At 40.4% G+C, this 20,482-nt stretch overlaps 1 protein-coding gene across 5 annotated transcripts in view; it reads right to left on the bottom strand.

The window, feature by feature from the left end:
- Positions 1-1,481: 1,481 nt before the first annotated feature.
- The window catches only part of osbpl2 (oxysterol binding protein like 2), a 93,500-nt gene continuing 74,499 nt past the window's right edge, over positions 1,482-20,482 (bottom strand). For 3 of the 5 annotated variants that reach the window (XM_033041936.1, XM_033041938.1, XM_033041937.1), the window contains 5 exons: positions 19,160-19,283; positions 18,044-18,172; positions 11,270-11,393; positions 4,304-4,394; positions 2,799-3,864 (listed from right to left, as the gene is read on the bottom strand). In XM_033041936.1, coding sequence (XP_032897827.1) covers positions 3,762-3,864; positions 4,304-4,394; positions 11,270-11,393; positions 18,044-18,172; positions 19,160-19,283 — 571 coding nt within the window. In that variant the 3' untranslated portion in view covers positions 2,799-3,761. Of the gene's footprint in view, positions 3,865-4,303; positions 4,395-11,269; positions 11,394-17,658; positions 17,682-18,015; positions 18,173-19,159; positions 19,284-20,482 lie in introns of those variants that run through there. The other 2 variants (XM_033041935.1, XM_033041939.1) reach the window with 2 other exon arrangements.

The following is a 20,482-nucleotide window of genomic DNA, read 5'->3' as shown; positions in this document are numbered from 1 at the left end:
AGATAGCAAATGGAACTTCAATTTTGGAACATCAATTCAAATAAACACTGCACAAGCTCAAATAACATTATTTTGTTTAGAATGTAATGCCGATGTGCAACATTTATTTACAATTTGGGTAATTTGGAAATGTATCAAATTTACAGAGTGTGGAAAATGAGACTGACCATTTAACTTGAGATTTTTGAGTGGAAAAAAAGCAGTAATCCTTACATACAAAGTTACAATTACTGTGAACATAATTCAGGTTGTGACAATTGTGTAAGTCACAAACACTAATTTTAGAAGGCCAAGATTTACAAGCTTAAATATGAAAAGAGACAACATCCCCTATAATTCTCGTTTACAGTTATAACCACAAAAAATAAAATCAATTTTTCTTTACGTATTCATATATATCAAATCTTTAGTACCATAAATTGCCATACCAGGTTATATTTTAATTTTCAGATGAACAATAAATCTAGATTATTCTCTGCAATATTTTAAAATGTTTAGCCAAAATTAAAATTTTAAAAGGGAAACATAAAACATAGACCATAACATACCTTTGAGAGTTTGAAACACCTTCCCTTATGATTGAAAGAATAAATAAAGGCATCTTTAAGTACAATATATCATTGTATTCTTTCCAAACCATCACAACAGATAACAATCTATTTGTTTCCTGTCATATAATGATGTACTTTTGCACAAATGTTCATATTATACGTGATCTGGATAATTGTGTTTCATGTATTGCAGTTTTTGCACGAGAGACAAAAACAATTCTTGGGGTAAAAATATTGTATGTGTTTTAGTTTAGTGACGAGATTTATTTCGGAAGCAACATGTATCTAATGCACATCATAAATTTTAATTCCCTTACAAAAGACAATACCATCTTCAGGATAAATTATCTCAATTTTTACACATATAGAATATTGTTTAGCTGTTATTAGCCGTCAGCTTAATGTAGTCTGCTGAAGATACATCAACACCAGGTGTAATATATGCAAGCGCATCCCAATCTCATTAAAGCCCTGTCCCACTGTACGAGTTCATTCAAGAGCTCTCCCGAGTTTAAAAAAAAAATCAAACTCGTGGTAAGCACGTTGAATGAACGTAGCGGGTACATTGGAGCTCGGGGACGTCTGTTAGCGGCTCATAACGCTAACGGTAAGTACTCGGGAAACGCGGTAAGTTGAGGAAGACTCGTGAAGATTTTTCAACATGTTGAAAAATGTACACAAGAGCCCCGAGTACCTGCGAGCGGCCATTACCGTAAATCTCCGAGTTCGAATCAGGGCAAACTCGGGAAAACTCTTGAATGAACTCGTACAGTGGGACAGGGCTTTTCGCAAAATATCCCACACAACACCTTATTAACCGGTTGTACATTTATTTTACAATTGGGAAAATAAAAAACAGTACTAAATCATATTATATTTTATCTATAAAATCGTTGCTTAATGTTTAACCTCATTTATACATTTGTTTTGCCCCAAAGACATGACTGCACAAGAGTACTACAGCACTGCTTATTGCCATACTTCTATACTCTTCAGTACAATTTGGGGGGAAATAAATTTGCTTTCCTGCAGTTTACAAAATACTTCAAAATGTCTGATTATATTTTAGAACCATTCTTCTTCTTCTTCTTCATGTGCAAGGCTCAAAAGGATAAAAATTTAGGGTGAGAAGTTTCAGGGGTTGCCATTCCTATCCTCCCACATCATCCCCATTTTCCCACCAAATGGCCTTACCTGTTTATATTTGGATGGGCTGCATAAGAGGAAATTATATAGTGATTTCTTAAAAATAAAATTGTAATTGCTGTTTTCATAATAGTGAATCATTTCTGCTCTTCAATGAGATTGCAACAGCTGTTCTTTCATTTCCAGCATGCTTATTGATTCACAACAATTATCAGTAAATATGATTCACCAATTTATTAGCAACCTTTCCAATCATTTCAATCCCAGTATACTTCTCTTTGTACAATTTGATTCCCTATTCCACAAATTATATTGCGAATCCAAGTTGAAATAACATTATGGCTTTGGAACATCTACATGTGCACACATGAATAAAATAAAATCTCACTTTGGCAATAAAACACATACAGATACACAATTTTTTGTTCATGTTTGGATTTGAAAATTTTCACGTAAGCAATGATGCAAGCAACTCTGTTTTTTTATACTTTTAAAAGTAGATTACTGCAAAAGAGCAATTGTTAAAAATAAAGAATCACTCTCACAGAGAGGGATGTCATTGTCAGACAAAGAAAGGAAACAAATGAACAAAGATGGTTCACTGCTGACATTTGTACTCTAAACTTTAAGACTTGCAAAATGCTGTTCATACTGAAATGCAGACAAATGAACTGAATACATCTTTTATCAATGATAGTAGGCATTACATGAAATTTTGTTATGTCAGCAAAAAATATTTAGCTTCATCCTGAGAGTCATATTTAGGGTAATGAATGCAAGGGAGATTAAAAGTCTACATTTCAAAGACCATCACGAAAACGCAGGTAAGAAAATGTATTGACTATTGCAGCAAAACAATAAAAAAGGTATTGTGTGTGTGTGATTTTCAACATTAAGGTGTGTAACACCGTTAAATTGTTTAGTCTAAAGGCTGCTTAACAGCTGCACATTTTTCAATCCCATTCACCAATTTATAGGTTCATTGATAGCATCTAACATAGCACCCAGTTCAATATTCTGATTACTGGGAATATATTTACAGAGGTCTGCTTTTTTGTCCTCTAATTAAAAATGATATCCTTCCCCGTTCCCAACATTTTCATTAAAACTTCTCGTTCTGTAACTATTTCATAAAATGGTCACCAGGTGTGCACTAATGTGACGCGGTATTTTGGGGGGGAAACAAATAAGGAGAAAAAAGTTAATGCTTATACCTTTCTAGTGAATTGCGACTTTTATTCAGACCTACATATATAGATTTATGTTCATTTCAGCATTTAAAACACAAGTACCTAGTTTCAAGTCATAAGCTCTGGTAGAGCAAATTCTTTAAGCTCTTCTCTTTCTTGCTTAGTTTTTCTCCATTTCTCTCTGGTAGACGCCATTCTCCGTAGTTCCACGCACAGCAGCTGCTCTCTGGTATTTCACCCAAGCCATATTCCATCCACGAGTCTTTGTAGTGACTGACTGCAAGCTATTTCACCTAAGTGGGCCTCATAACCGCACCCAATTTTGTCCTTGCCCCTTGTTTATAAACACATGCTTCAAGCAACAGTCAATGAATAACATCAGGCCACAAACCCCTGGCCAGTTTATTCACTCTTAATTCAGGGATAGCCTTGTAGCACCCGTACCCAAATGAGATCTTCTAACCCAGCACAAACCAAAGTTCAAATCTATCCCCTTCGAGTCTGTATGGTGTATTACACACTTGATGAATTCAATAGGTCATTTAGAGCTCTGTGGAGAGGTCAGCAGGAAAATCACCTAAATGTTACTATTGGGAATTCAACTGTTGCAGTCCAATCCATTATACCAGAACAGAAATGCTGTCAAGTTCAAGCATTGTATTATTTGTATATGAAGGTCAGGGAAATGTTTTCCAAAACCTCTTGTCGGTTATTGCACATTAACATTATACTGTAATTAAGAGATTCTGGGACTGACATCAGTGTGAGTTAAACAAAATAAAAGCAGACAAAATCAGGGTAGAAGTTTTAGAAGTAGTAGAAATGTTAAAGTCATTTGATCGACATTCAACAAAACTTTTGAGAATTAAAATCCTCAGTAAATATCAGTGCAATCTTCATAATTTCTTTCCCAATACTTCCCTGTATAAATCCAGTCTGGCGTTCGTGTGTGCTGATTGATATCCTGTCGAAACCATCTGTAGAACAATAAGTTACAATCAAGCCAAATAACATTTCAGAAATAATCAAATCAAGACTTTGCCTTGTTTCATTCCATTCAAGCTCAACTTCAAGTAGCAGAATGTTACTTTACTGAGCCCACTATCAGATAACCAGTATTTTAATGCTATCAGAAGCTTTCCTCTTGCAAGCATAACATGTGCCAGTATGACATTAAGCAAATTAATGTACAATTAAAAGCATTTTGTTCTCTGTTAAATAACAGACTTAAATAAAGAACAAACACAATGTGATTACTCGATCAAAACAATTAGGAATATAAATAGGTCTTATCTGGCCATTCAAACCCAAAACCCATCACTAATATTAAAGCTTGGCATTAAATCAGCAGTCTTTTCTAATGGTTACTTCTTGGGTTTTAACTCCACATTGCTTCTGGAAATCTGAACAACTAACCTGGTTCTCCATTCCTCTTCATTTTTTGCTCTAGCTTTACGAGCAGCTCGTTGTTTTTCTTCTAATCTTTCTTTCTCTGCACCAGCAAAATCTGTCAATTGCAAAACCAGACACATGTTCAACATGTTATGACTAAAGCTATACTGCAGTAAAATGCTTCTGTTCATAAATGGCTCGGCATTATGTTAGCATTAATATATTTACACTCCCGAGGACCTCATCAAAGAAGCCAGTCTTTAACCGATGTAATTCACTTGATATATCATGCAAATGTTTTACGAGTTACCCAGTCTACACTTGGTCTCGCCAATGTAAACAAGGCCACTTTGGAAGCACCAAATGTAGTAATAGAGGTAGAGAAGATATATGTGAACGTCTGTCTCACTTGGTAAGGCTCCTATGCTCCCTGGATGGATATGAGTGAGGAGGTGCAGGGACAGATGTTACATGTCCTTCAGTTGTATGGGAAAGTACCCAGGAAGGGGGTGGTTTGTATGGGTTGGGATGAATGTATCAAGGACTTGCAGTGGGCGTGGTCACTGCTGAAAGCAGAAAAGGACGAGGATGGGAAGATGCGACTGCTGGTGGGAACATGTTGAAGGTGGCAGAAGTGTCAAAGAATGAAGTGTTGGAGGTTGGTGGGCTAAAAGACAAGGACCAATAGAATTCTATCCTTGGGGGGAAGGGACGCGAGAGCAAAACTATAGGACAAAGAGGAGACATAGGTGAGGGATTCATCTACAACAACTGGGGGATTCTACCTTTACTAAAGAAAGTAGACATTTTGGATGCCCTCATGTGGAAAGCCTCATCTTGAGAGCTGATGCAGCACAGATGGTGAAATTGCCAGATGAGGAGAGAGTCTTTGCAAGAGGCACGGTGGGAGGTGATCCAGATAACTATGGGAGTCAGGGGATTTATAGTAGACGTTAGTCGATAGTACATCCCGTGATGGAGACAGGGAGATCGCAAAAGGGAAGAAATGTGTAATCCAAGTGAATTTTAGGGTATGGTGGAATTTAGCAGAAAAGTTGATGAAATCAAAAGTACAGATCAGGTGCACAAGGCAACCCCAATGCTGTCATTGATATAGCGGAGAAAGAGTTGAGGGATGGTGCAAGTGTACATTTGGAACAAGAACTGTTCAATGTAACCAACAAAAAGGCAGACATAGCAAGGGGCAATGCAGGCGCCCAAGCCCCCCCTACTAAGGGAGAGGAGTGAAAAGAGGAGTTATTGAAGATGAGAACAAGTTCTATCAGGCAAAGGAGAGTGTTAATAGAGGGGAATTGATTGGGTCCCTATTCAAGAAAGAACACAGAGTATTTTCTGGTGGGGAATGGAGATGTTAACCTCCGCTCAGTCCGTCTTAATTTACCTGATCTCCCGGTTGCTTAGCACTTTAACTCTCCCTCCCATTCCCAATCTGACCTTTCTGTCCTGGGCCTCCTCCATTGTCAGTGTGAGGCCCAGTGCAAATTGGAGGAACAGCACCTCATATTTCGCTTGGGTACTTTACACCCCAGCGGTATGTACATTGACTTCTCTAACTTCAAATCGCCCATGCTTTCCCTCTCTTTCCCCTCCCCTTCCCAGTTCTCCCACCAGTCTTACTGTCTCAGACTACATTCTATCTTTGTCCCGCCCACTCCCCTGACATTGGTCTGAAGAATCGTCACCTATTCCTTCTCTCCAGAAATGTTGCCTGTCCTGCTGTTACTCCAGCATTTTGTGTCTACCGGAGATGTAAAGGGACTGGTTGTACATTGTAAGATGAGGTAATGGGGGCCTAGGAATTGAAAACCATTGAAGCGTTGAAGAGCGTGTGAGGCAGCTTGAATACAGGTCAGAAGGGACTGGACAAGGTGGGAATTGAGATATTTGAAGATGAGTTCCGAGGGGCAGGAGCAGGCAGAAACCATGGGTCTGCCATAGGTCTGCCAGGACAGTCCTGTGGATTTAGGCGAAGAGAGCGGGCATTTCAGCGCTGGGGAATTACAAAGTTGGAGGCTGTAAAGGGGAGATCATCAGAGTTGAAGAGGTCAGTAATGGTCTGGGAGATGGTGGCCTGGTGTTCGTCATAGTCAAGTGGTAGGAATGAGGCGGTGTCCGAGAGTTGGCGCCTGGGCTCAATACAGGTTTCAGCCTGGCTTCAATACGGTTTTATTCTTCCAGAACAACAAGTTAATACTAAGCATATCAAAAAAAAAGGAATTTAAAAAATGCAAGGTTTCATAGATCAAAAGGTAGGCAACCAAACCTGACTGCCTGCAATTCCAAAGCCAAAAGGCTACATTAGGCCACTTAACAGCCTGAGCCTGTCCCACTTAAGCGACTTTTTAGGAGACTGCAGGAAACTATGCAGTCGCCACGTGTTCGCGGGTGGTTGCCGGGTAGTCACCTTCCTGGTCATGAGGAGTTCCCACATTCCCACATTCCACATCCCACACTACTCGCGGCCTCATTATGGTCGCTGCAAATTTTTCAACGTTGAAAAATTAGCAGTGACCAGAATGAAGCTGCCATGGAGAGTAGCGAGAATTCTTGTGCCATAGGTGCAGTGGTAGTGGTTGCCAGGAGGTCAAAGGTTGTCATAGGTTCTCGTAGGTTGTAGCCGGTGATGACTGGTTATACTGCAGAATACAAGCAAGCCTGATAGTCTCCAGAATCATACATTTGCCACCCAATGGACCTCCTAAAGATTTCAGGATAGCAGCTGGGAAGAACATTCAGGCTGTTGTCCACTCACAAAACAATATTTAATACAAGAGACTAGAGCATTTAACCACTCCTTAAATCTGTACATATGGCCATATGGTAGGAAACTAGCAAAGATTATAGATGGTGTAATCACAAAATTATCTTTGTAATTGTCAAGGTGACTCGTGCTATATAGCTTCTCCAGTACCGAGATAAAGGGAAGTCATGGGCAGAGTGGAGAATATTCATTGGGAGGGAAGTGTTTGAAAAGGCAGATGCATGAAAGTGAAAAAACGTGAGTGAAAAAAATGAATATTCTAGTCATTATTTCAGGAGCCAAGGAGGAAATTATGAAGCAAGAATACAGGAAACCTGAGACACTTGGTCTCTGATGCATTCCCTGCCATTCAGTGTCATGGCTGATCTGCCCCAGATTCAAGGTTTCAAGGCCAAGGTCTGTTTATTGTCACTTATACCAGTTAAGGTACAGTGTGCCAGTTCCACATAGCCCTTAATTGGTTGATCTTTCAACTCTTTGTCCAGACCATCAGATTATAGTGACTTGTCCGCCTTTAGTCCTATTATTGTTTCCGATAATTTGTCTCTTGTGATAAGAATTGTTACAAGAGCTTCCATTCTATCTGTTATTATTGGGTTATTTCCAGGTCCCTCACCATGAAAGATTGCTGCAAAACATTCCCTGCCATTTCATCGCTTTCCATTTTTAAGCCCCCAGTCACACTCTCCAGTAGACCCTACACTTACTTCAGCTATCCTCTTCCTTTTTATACATCCATAAAGCTCTCACTGTTTATTTTGCTGTTACTTGCCAGTTTACTCTCAAAATCAACTGTATCCCTCCATTTCTGCTGTTGGTTCCCAAAAAAATCCCAGTATCTGGTTTATCATTAGGTTTTTGCCCGTTTATGTGCTTTAGCTTTTGATCTGATATTTTCTTTGTCCTCCACTGTAACCCACAGATGATTCAAACTTTACAAAGCGGGGCTTGATGTAATGAAATATCACCTATTATTCGTCCATTCGAACAGTGTCTGGTAGAATATCATATTGTGATCATTATTCCATACAGTCCCTAAATGCAGGATCTTATTAATCCTACTGCATTACACATAACCAAATCAGATAGTATGTTTCTAGTGTGGACACAAAAGCTGGAGAAACTCAGCGGGTGAGGCAGCATCTATGGAGCGTAGGAATGGGCGACGTTTCGGGTCGAGACCCTTCTTCTTCTTCTTCTTCTAGTAGTTTAACAAATTTCTTGAAGAACCATTCTCTGATATACCTCACAAATTCCTTGATCACTGTATTCTTCAGTTTGATTAGTCTAAGCAATATGCTGATTAATACCACACATGATAATGGCCATTTACCTTTTACAAACTTTTTGTGCAGTATCGTATAATGGGCACTTACAGATCACTCCCACCCGTAACTATGTTTCCTGCTTTCCCTCATTTCCATCAAAATCAATTCCAGATTATGATCAACTGCATCCATCATCAATACCCACAATTGTGCTGATAATTTCCTTGATTAACAATGCTATACCATCTCTTTTCCCTTTTTGCCTATTCCTTCAAACTTTGAATAATTGGAATCCCGAGCTCCTGGTCCTGGTCACTCTGCAACCACATATCTGCAGTGGCAATTAAATTAAATTTATTTTTTCCCATTTCTATCTTGTTATAATTACTGCATGCATTCAGATAGTGTGCCTCCAACTTTGCCATTTACAATTTTTGCTTATTCCAAATTCAATTTCAGCATAGTTCACTTATATTTTCTGCCCCTTCCTGCAGACTTGTATTTTCATTCAGCCCTTCACGATAAAGCGGCTTTCTCACGGGGCGACTTGACGCAAGAGGTAACCAGAGTTGAACATCGTGGGAACCTCGTACGATAACCGTACGGCATTCGTGGACCACCGTGGCGCTAACGGCAGGTACTCGTGTAACTTGTTGACAGGAGAAAATTCAAGCAAGCTTGAATTTCTCCAAGAGTGACTTGTACACTTGTGGTTGAACATTGAAACATTATATGGACATAGTGGCCAGTGCGATATCCGTATTAACTCTTGTGTTTACCGTGGGAACTCCTGCGAACGATGAACCCGGAAGCTGGACAGAGAGGATTACAGAAACAGGGAGAAAAAACGGAACCTGCTAGAGACGAAGGCTGCGGAGTATCCCGAGTGCTCATGTGAGTATATATAACGATATATTAGTACATCAACAGGAAAACCATTTAATGTTATCCATGATTTAAAAACATACATTGCTATTGATCTAAAAGTGCTGTTTTTGCAGTTAACTTAAACTTCTCTTATAAGTGTGTCTGTGCCCTGCAGCTGCAAAGTAAAAAAGTCGCAGACAGCTTTTACACGCTCTGTGTTTGAAGTTGGAATCATGTCTCCAAGAGCCATAAAATAAATTATGCATGAGGGCAGGCAATTTTCACTTGTAATGCTTGTCTTAAAAAAGGCTATCTGTATTTACAAACTAGTGCTCAGGTATCCAAGAAGCACAAGAAATACCACATTATTCTGACATTATTCTGACAAAGTTTGTGAATGCACTTTTATCCTCTTCGCACAGCACATTAAGCAGTTTATCATATTGTCCAAATAGAGGTCTCCGTTGAAAGATGGACTTCACCCAGTGAGACTTCCTCTTAATTCTCTTTTTAATTAATCTCACCCTTCTGCCTTCACGCAAGCGTCCTCGATTCACATAGAGGGCTGCTGCATACAGGGCGTCAATGAAAAACACCACCATCCTGTACTCGAAACTACTTAGTACAGGCATGTCTCCAAATGAGCCAATTCAACCAAGGGAGGATATTTATAGTGTGTGAAAAAAAAAGTGACATCATTTGTGCCACGTGATGATTTAACAACACTTCACAGTTCACAATGTTCATTCAAGATTTAACGGGAAAGATCGGGAGACGGACAAGTCACTCGCACAAATAACAGAAATGCCGAGTACCCGTGGGAACTCTTTATCTACCCCCTGTTATATCGTGTGATATCGTGCTAGACCACGACCACTTCACTCTGGTTACATCTTGCGTCAAGTCGCCCCGTGAGAAAGCCCCATAAGATTGTAACACTGCTCCTTCATGTCTTTGGTAATTACTAGACTTCCCGTCACTTGAAACCTGCACATCCCTCATCCCCAAGTTGAAAGACCTTGTCCAGAATCCCATTAATGTGATTTGCCAGAACATGGGACCCACGCTGCTCAAATAAAGTTAGACCCAATGGAGCAACTCATTCTTCCCTCCGGATTGATGTTAGTGCCCCATGAGTTGTAATTCATTTCTCCCACACAAATCATGGAGTCACATGTCCTCTTCTCCCAAATTATTTATCCTCAGGAAATTTACATGCGATTCAGGCAAAATAATGTGCCCTAAAATACCATCCTTGATATCAAACAGATTTCTCTTTTCTGTCTGCACTTTAATAGTTGCCTATGTAATCAACAATTCGCATATCCTCCTTGAAGTCCCCAACCTTATCCAAATCCCCATCCTCATCCACTCGAACATTGCTCATACCTTTTAGAAATGCACAAGGGCTGCAACTTTGCAAAAGCTACCCTCAGGATCTTTCTATCTGCCTCTTCTGCAGTCATATTCTCCCATGCCTGACCATAGATCATATTCAAGGTAATTAATGCAGTGTGACTGCCTCCTGAAACAGCTCCCAGCAACTCTCCTCCTGGCTTTTCAGTCTCTGGCTCTTAATACTCAACATCTCAAAAACTCGATCTCTTGATTACTTCCACTGCCACACTCCAGCCAGAATAAAACTAGTAAAATCGAGAGATTAATGTGATAAAAGATGATATAGTAGAGAAAGCTTCAGATTCCCAAGTCATAGGAACCAGTTCCAAGGTGGAAAAATCCATTAAAGATGGGCCGACTACACTATTAGTAGCATTGAAATTAATGCACGTGATGGAGGTTGTATAAACTGCATTCCATTTCTAGTGCAAGGTACACAAAATTGCTGGAGGAACTCAGCGGGTGCAGCAGCATCTATGGAGCGAAGGAAATAGGCGACGTTTCGGGCCGAAACCCTTCTTCAGACCTTCGCTCTTATTTCCTTCGCTCCATAGATGCTGCTGCACCCGCTGAGTTCCTCCAGCAATTTTGTGTACCTTCGATATTCCAGCATCTGCAGTTCCCTTTTGAACACATTCCATTTCTAGTGAACAGTTTTTAAATTTTGGTACATACCCATGTTTCCAATTTCCATTGCTCGGATATCTGGACGAAAACGACAATCAGTCGGTGCAAAAACACCTTTCATTTCGTCATCCAGTTCATTCAACATCATTGCAAAATTAGTGAAATTATACATCTATAAATGGAAACATTTTGTCTGTTTACATGTTATTCACAATTGTGTTAACATAGCAACCATACCGATCAAATTAATAAATGCTCTGCATTTCCGAGAGTATTTATTAAAACAAGAAATGCTAAACATTTTAAGGTTCAAATGTTTCGAAAATATATTCAAGTCAGTAGATTCCCTTCTAGTTTTTAACCACAGTAGTAAAATGTTCAAATGGGTCAAAAAGTCAAACTGTTTACTGATAAAATAAACACATCTATATTCTAAAATTGCCTTTAAGGAATTTTTTTCTCCCAATAGTACAACCTCAATTCTTAAAAGAAAATCTAATCTTACCTTCAAAATGAGACTGGGAACTAAATGTAATCACAAGGTAAATCCACTATTAAAAGTGGCAGAGACCTAATTCAATTCTGTTTGTGTTGAAACCTCTAAATTTATCTGGTCAGCTATCCTTGCTGTTCAGATAACCAAACATCTCAGTCCGAAAGAAAAATAATACAATGGATTCAGTTGGCTTTTAATAGGAAGACACGGCATGATTATCAAGTGATGTGTGGGCCCGAACAAGCTGCTATCACAACATTGGTAGAAAATCTTTGAACAAATAGCTATGTCAAGCTCCCAAATTTGCCATCTGTCAGTGTGTCAATTTTGTTCCATGTCCCTGACAAACCAAAGCATTAAATATTATGTGAAATTAAAACCTAAAACTGCAAATGAAAAGGTAAAAAACAGCAAATATGGCCAATTAAAAAAAAGTTATTTACCTTTCTTTAACCTGGTGCAAGATCTACAAGCTGAATGAATTTCAGATAGTTTGTGCTCCATTGCTGGACATTATGTAGAATATAATAGTAAGATTAAACGGGAACTTACCAGTTTGAAGTTTGATCTGTATTTTATGAGGAGTTACAATGAGGGATTACGTGAAGAAGCCCGCCAGGGCGCATGCGTGTCATTCTTCAAAGCAGCGTTGTGAAATCACAGATAACTGTAATGACTAAACATAGTAAGATTAGAGAAGAGATACCAGTTAAGTATATGATCAAGGGTGGGAGCGGAGGGCACGTAATCCCTCATTGTAACTCCTCATAAAATACAGATCAAACTTCAAACTGGTAAGTTCTCGTTTAATCTTACTATTTTACTTCGGAGTCACGTGAGTGACTACGTGAAGATTTTAAAGCTCTGTGATTTCATGCCGTGGAAACGAGTCCATGCATCACGTCTGCCTTGATGACTATAGGAGGAATTGTGTTAACATAATTTGGACAAGAATTCGACATTGAAATCATAAAATTTATTAACACAAAATTATAACCCCTTTTTATGGGTTTAAATTAATTTACAGAACTTAAAATTGTTTCTGCAAACGTTCCAGGTTTCATTACTGGTTTGTTGTAAAATAATTGGAATGTTTTTTCCCCAGACCATCCTGCTGCCTTGAGGATTTGGTCCATTGGTACATCCAATTGTATCGCTGCCGATGTAGCTGCAGCCCTGGTGGAATGAGATTTAAAAATATTAGTATCCACCCCAGCCTGTGTTAACACCTGTTTCAGCCATCTTGAGATGGTCTGGGCCGTCACTCTTTTGTGTGGTTGCTTGTGGCTGACCAAAAAGTGCCTTCTCATTGCCTCTTAGGATTTTCGTTTTCTCCATGTATAACGACAGATGTCTTACTATACACAGACGGTCATCTGTTGGGTATGACCTAAATTGTATATTGAGGCCTGCTGATCCCTGTCTGTTCTGCTTTACTAACTCATAGATATGAAACGTAATATTTTCTGTTGAGGAAGTCATGTTGTCCAGTCTTAGTTTATGCAGTGACTGCACCCTCTGTGCCGTGACCAATGCCATTAGCATGACTGTTTTTAATGTCAGTCTGTGTAGGGGCAGAGCTGTTGCTGGAGACCAATTCCTGAGCATCTTCAGGACAATACTTACATCCCATATTTGGGAGTACCTGGTTCTTGGGGGATTAGTATTAAAAATTCCCCTCATAAGTTTTGTTACCAGTGGGTGAGTCCCAACAGAGTAACGCTCTGTCCCCTGCCATAGGTAAGTCGATAGGGCACTTCTGGCGCAGTTGATGGCACTGTAACTGAGCCCCTCATCATAGTGGAGGCCTGCCAGATATTCCAGAACAGACGGGATGTTCATGTCTCTGTAGGTGATGTTGTTTTTATGGCAGTACATCTCCCACTTCCTGATATAGACCAGATACTGTTTTTTGGTTGACTGTCTTTGGGCCGCCGAGATCATGTTCACTGTTCGGTCCGTCAGTCCCAGTTGCAGTAGAGGTGTTTTTAAACTCTACAAATTAATAAGTTCAAATGTTTATGGCATGGGTGGCTATCCCTTGTTACGGGATGTAGCAATAAATCTGGTCTATGTGGGATGGTGATACATGGTTCTAATACCATGTTTAATACCACTGGGAACCATGGTTGAGTAGGCCAATCGGGTACTACCAAAATACCAGACGCAGAGTCTTGTTGTATTTTCCTTAATACCCGACTGATGAGGCAGAAAGGAGGGAATGCGTAAATAAATTTCCCTCAATGCAACGAAAATGCATCTGTCGCCGCTGCCCCAGGGTCTGGTTCCCATGAAACATAATTTGATAACTGGTGGTTAAGTCTTGATGCGAATAGATCGATATCTGGTGTTCCATATTTTGCTGTAATATCAGCAAATACTTTTTTATTCAACATCCATTCGGTGTTTTCATTAAATTTGCGTGACCTGATGTCTGCCACTAAATTTAGTCTTCCTGGTAGGTAAGTGGCTGATATCCAAATATCTCTCTGGATACACCATTGCCAAATTGTATTAGCCAGATTGTCACATGATGTCGATTTGTTTCCACCCATGTGGTTAATGTATGCTACCACGGTGGTATTGTCGATCTGCAGTCTAACATGCTGGTAATATGACCCAGTACAATATGACTTTAGGACATGGAATGCACCCAACATTTCCAGGTAGTTTATGCCCAGTGTGAGTAATAATGATGCCTCCTGAGCAGTCCATCTACCTCCACAGCTGGTGATGGTATTGGTGGCTCCCCACCCAAGTGCACTGGCATCAGTTTGTAGTACCATGGAAGGGTTACTGACAATGATTGGATTGGAACAAAGCCAGATGTTATCTATCCACCATTTTAGTTCCATTTTAGCTTTGATTGGTAGTTTCATAGGTCTGTCAAAGTGACCTGCATTAATTTTGAGTGCTTGTATTTTTGCTCTCTGTAAGTTTTGGTAATGTAGAGGTCTAAATTGTGTGGCTGGAAAGGCAGCCACCATTTTGCCAATTACTTTTGCTACCAATCTGATGGATGGTTTGCTGATGTCAATTAGGTTATTGCAAGCCTCTATTCAATCTCTAGCCTTTCCCTTAGGCAGAGTCACCGACATGTGAACTGAGTCAATGGTGAACCCCAAATAGTCCATAGTAGTGGAAGGCGTTAGTTTAGATTTAACTGGATGGATAATAAATCCCAGTTTTTCAAATAATTGTTTTGTGGCTGTTAGTTTGTTTGGCCAATTCCAAAGTTTTGCCCACAATGAATATGTCATCTAAATATGCCATGACCATGTGTTTACGTTTCCGTAGAAACGCTAGGGCTGGTTTCAAACTTTTTGTGAACAGCCTGGGGTTGATAACCCATTTGGCAGTGCTTTATACTGCCAGAGTTGTCCCATCTAGTTGAATTTTAAGTAACATCTGTGGTCACCTCGTATAGGCACTGAATAGTAAGCATCTTTTAAATCGATGCTGGCCATGAAGTAACCTTTGGAAATTAATTGTTTAGCAGTAACAAATGTTTCCATTTTGAAGTGAATATATTGTACAAATGTATTCAATTTTGTCAGATCTATGATGATGCGACAACCACCATCTTTTTTGTTTTTGGTAAATATATTGGACACGAATTCTAATGGTTCGTGTTGAGTTTTCTCAATTACACCTTTTACGTAAAGCCGCTCCAGTTCAGCTTGCACTTTTGATTTTTCTTTATCAGAAAGCACGAACATTCGGTTCGGTATATGTTGAACTGGAGGGCTGTACTTGTGTATAAACTCTATTGTATATCCCTGGATACTGCTTAAGATGTAAGTATCGGTTGTTAACATGCTCCATGCAATCAGAAAATAGTGTAATCTCCCCCCAACCTCCATGCTCCCTGTATTTTGTAGGGAACCAGACCCACCTACCTCCATAGTTACCAGTGGCAGGTTTACTTCTTTTTGTAGGTTCTTCGCTGCTGTTGTTGCGCTGGTGTCTGGATTTTCGGTTTGGTTGGCGTTGGAGGTCCCCGCATCTTCCAAGAAGGCCGGCCTGGGCCATGGCCTAAAAAAGACTCATGTTTTGAGTACCAGGCCTTCGAGCTTTCACCAGTTCTGCTGGTGGGTGCGTAGGGGTGCTGTATTTGGCTGTAGTGGGTTTTTGTTGGAGTCCCTTTTATTAGTCCAGTAGGTTCTCTCGTTCCTGCACCCCTTGCACACTTGTCATTCCTTCTGCGGACCCCTCTTCCAGGTCAGCCCAGAACTGACCCGCAGTGCTCCCCTCTGATGAGGTAGAAGCACTGTGCAGCCCTTCAAGAGGTACTGCTGTGGGTTTATCATAGGGCCCACAGTGACCCGACTCCATCTCCCGGAGTCTGTCACGTTGGAGCAAATGCTCCACACACCGCTCCATCCGGCTCCAGCGCTCTCGGTCGCTGGCCGCCCGCGGTTGTTCAAAGTCGTACTCCTCGGAGTCCACGACCTTGTTTGTTTTTGTGTCTAGCCTTACCGCCCGGCCCTGGCCGGTGCGGAGGCGACATCGGGCACAGCTGATCCCACTATCGGTGATCCGAGTGCCGCTGGCTGCTGCTGGCTGCCCGCTGTTCCGCGGTCCTCCCTCACCAGCTTTGTCGCAGACCTTGTCTCCTTTGTTTCCCGTTGGTTTCTCCACCTGTAATCAGCATGGGAAAACACAAAAAGACCGCAGTTCTTACCTGCAAGTCCTGGTTTAAATTGTCGCTACGGGGGAACGTCGTTCCACCCCGCCTCCTGCCTTTATCGACTTGTCAAAAGTCGACGGACCCATTCTGAATAGTCTCCCGCCCGGCCGTGGTGTTCTGGCCGGCGCGGGATCAGAAATCGGCACAGCTGATCCCTTGCGGGGCTTGTGCCTTCAGCTGCTGCTGGCTCCCGCAACTTCGTGGTCCTCCCCAGCCAGCTTCACTCGCAGCACTTGTGGACACTATTTTGTCCAGTTTCCCCCCCCGTGTAAAACAGCGCGGGGACAAACACTACCGCAGAGTAAATCACTTACCTGCAGGTCGCGGTTTCAAACTTACCGCTGCGGGGGAACGCTCCACCCCGCCTGTCGTTTCGCAAGCGTGAAAGCGATATGTCACGCATGCGTCCTGGCGGGCTTCTTCACGTAGTCACTCACGTGACTCCGAAGTAAAACAGCAGATCTCAATGACAGACTCAGCACCAGGAACATGTCAACAAGATTGGGATTTCCAAGCTTGTATGCACATGTGCTGAAATCTCCAAATTACTGACAAGTAAATAGTATCAGTTTGCTATGGAACTGCCATCAAAAAATTAGGTTGATAAAAATTCATATCCCCATATTTATAAATAGAAATTTGCAAAATATGATTGCACTCATATGAGTGTCAAAAGTACTGTTTTAGCAAATTTACTGATATGTGTACAATACATTTTGCATAGACAATTTTTGCTATAAATGTGGAAATAGAAATCATAAAGGCAAAATTGACAGTAAGTATATGCAGAAGGGGACCAGAAAAACAAGAGACAGAAAGAAAGTGGTAAAGAAAGTATTGGAAAGACACTGACATATACAATTATCTCATGCAAGCAATTAAAATTCTTGAAGTTCTTGACAGATTCTGAGGGAACATTTTCTTTTGCAAAATGTTTCATTTGACAGAAGAACGTAGAAGCTTAAGTAGCGCTCTAAATATAAATCTTGTGTTTTAGGAACTTTTCCCACTCAAAATGGTTGTGAATCTTTTCAGGTCTGTATCACCCGAGGGGTTTACTGGTTTGTCCGTGTAATTTCCGAAAATCTGTTGATCCGTCAGGAAATCTCGGGACACTATCATGCAAGGGGTAGTTTGCATTTTAAAAAATGGTGGAGCAGACTAATTGGCTATTCCGATAATTCTCCTGCTTTATTTGATTACCACAGCTCATCATAATGTTTTTTTTTTAAATCTAGTGCCAAACTTATCAGATATTGACCCTCTTTACCTACCTATTTCTCTAAGCATCCATGTTTTAAGGATAAGCTATACATTTTATTCATCTCTTCCACAGCCCATTTTCTGAGCAAATAAGAATCAATAGTAGCAAACAGCTGAAAAACATTGACCGGGAGTTTAAATACCAGATCACTAAAGTATACAACTGCAAGATCCCTGACATTACAACTCCATCAATTATTTATTTTTCAGGACATTCCATGTTTCAGACTTGGGGCAGTGAATTCTCAGCAAGTTTAGTATTTATTAAAAAGTGTTTACTGTTATCAGGGATGCTGATCTATTGATCTCCGAACAGTTGCCAGATTGCATACCCATACACATCACACCAAGCTGTCAGCCTTTCCAGTTCTACCTGAGAAGAGTGTGAAGGTCTTGCTGCTATCCTCCAGAGTAGTTTACTTCCAGGAATAACTTGTACAGTTTCCTGGATTTCAGGCATGTCGTCGGCTTCATCATTTTCAGCTCGTACAACATCTTCTGTCTGAAAAAAAAAAATCAGTAAAATTCTTATGACTCATTCAGGCACATCGATCCTGGTTGGGGGAATTGGCAAGGTGTATATTAAACCAACACCATGTTAGCAAGGCTAAGGATTTTGTGCTTCACAAGAGAGCAGTGCAGGTTGCTCTGTAGGATGAAAGAACAATATTCTGTTTATGACAAATTGCATTGTCCCCCCAGAACACTATGCATTGTATGAATTTAGTCAAGTTATGAACTGAGAATAATGAGGAAAAGGATCTGTCATCAAAAAATATTTTTTTTCTATAGGCATTTCTAGCTCATTGCAGCTAGATCTGTCATAAAACAAGAGTTGTGTTCCCAAGAAACCTTATATTATGTAAAATTGCATTACAAAACAGGGCTAGTGTTTCAGAATCACAATAACAAAGCTATATTTTTCCCACATGGTTTTCACAAGTAAAGCATTTTTTAAATCGATACGTTTACTCTTGTTATTGCAAACGAAAAATATTAAAGGCTTATGTTACATATTTTAATGAAATATTAGTGTACAAGTGCCAATAAACATGACTGCTTGCCAATTTCTATGGCCACCTGCAGCTGAAGTAGCAGCCATGTTCTTAAGAGACAATGGCATCTGGTAATGGCTTAAATGCAAGTCAGCTTATTTTTTCACGCTTGTCAATTTCCAAAGTATCTTTTAAGTGGCTCACTCATTCACGATCAAAATCGTGTCATTACCAGTTTGGCCAGCGTAATACAGGGTTCCCTAATTCATCATTCACATTATATCCAATTTATGATAGAAACAGACATTATAGCAGAACCACCTGAATGTCAAAACTGTCAAAACAGAAACCCCAAAGTTACGGCGGCAAAGCAGGATGAGAAACAACAGCTTTTAATACAACTTATGCAACTCCTTGTTTTAAGATGTATAACTGTATGGGCACCCGAAGAAACAGTAATACTTCAATAGTATGCAAAGATAATAAAAGATTACCTCTTTAGCTTTCTTTTGGTCTCCACCCTTCTTATCATTTTTCTTGTAAGTCTCATATGTGTTAGTGTCCACACACCACAGGCACTCGGTCCATTTGCCATATATTACACAAACCTTCCTTTTACTGCCAAATAATAAAATATAAACCACATAGTTTTAGTTTAATGAAATAAAAAACCCGAAGCAAGTCCTTACACCAGGGAATTCTACCCCCAAATTGTCAGAGAAAAATAACAACTTTTATTTCTATAAGTCCTGTATCGTAGTAAAATACTCCATAATACTTCACAGAAATGATAAACACACAAATGTTAACATCAAGGAACATGAGGAGCTGACGGGGCAGGTGACAAAAAGCTTATTCAAAGGCGGTTCAAAGGATCTTTGGAGTAAAGAGTGATGGAGATACTCAAGCATCAACATTTCAGAGCCTTAGAAGCTAAATGCAAGGTCACTGACATAGCCCCTTTTACATTAGGAGACTATCAAAGAGCAGACTCAAGAAATGGCATTGGCTTTACTCCAAAATAAAAATTGTGAAATTGGGACAGACAATAGGTGCAGGAGTAGGCCATTCGGCCCTTCGAGCCAGCACTGTCATTCACTGTGAACATGGCCGATCATCCACATTCAGTGCCCCGTTCCTGCCTTCTCACCATATTCCCTATCTTTAAGAGCTCTATCTAACACTCTCTTGAAAGCATCCAGAGAATTGGTCTCCACTGCCTTCTGAGGCAGAGAATTCCACAGATTCACAACTCTCTGGGTGAAAAAAGTTTTTCCTCACCTCCGTTCTAAATGGCCTATCCCTTATTTTTAAACTGTGGCCCCTGGTTCTGGAGTCCCCCAACATCGGGAACGTTTCCTGCCTCTAGCGTGTCCAATCCCTTAATAATCTTTTATGTTTAAATAAGATACCCTTTCATCCTTCTAAATTCCAGAGTATACAAGCCCAGCCGCTCCATTCTATCAACATATAAAAGTCCCGGGAATTAACCTTGTGAACCTACGCTGCAGTCCCTCAATAGCACGAATGTCCTTCCTCAAATTTGGAGACCAAACTGTACACAATACTCCAGGTGTGGTCTCACCAGGGCCCTGTACAACTCCAGAAGGGCCTCTTTGCTCCTATACTCAATTCCTCTTGTTATGAAGGCCAACATGCCATTAGCTTTCTTCACTGCCTGCTGTACATCTTTGCTTTAAGAAAGCTTATCATAGATGATAAAACACACGGTGCAAAGCCATGGTGAAAAAGACACACACCGCGATGAACAGGAAGGTTAAGACGGCTAGTAGAAGGGGGTGGAGAAGAGGGGAGAA

This window comes from Amblyraja radiata, chromosome 23 (assembly GCF_010909765.2).
Source record: "Amblyraja radiata isolate CabotCenter1 chromosome 23, sAmbRad1.1.pri, whole genome shotgun sequence".
Classification (NCBI taxonomy): Eukaryota; Metazoa; Chordata; class Chondrichthyes; order Rajiformes; family Rajidae; genus Amblyraja; species Amblyraja radiata.
This window is presented reverse-complemented; position numbering and strand designations above follow the sequence as displayed.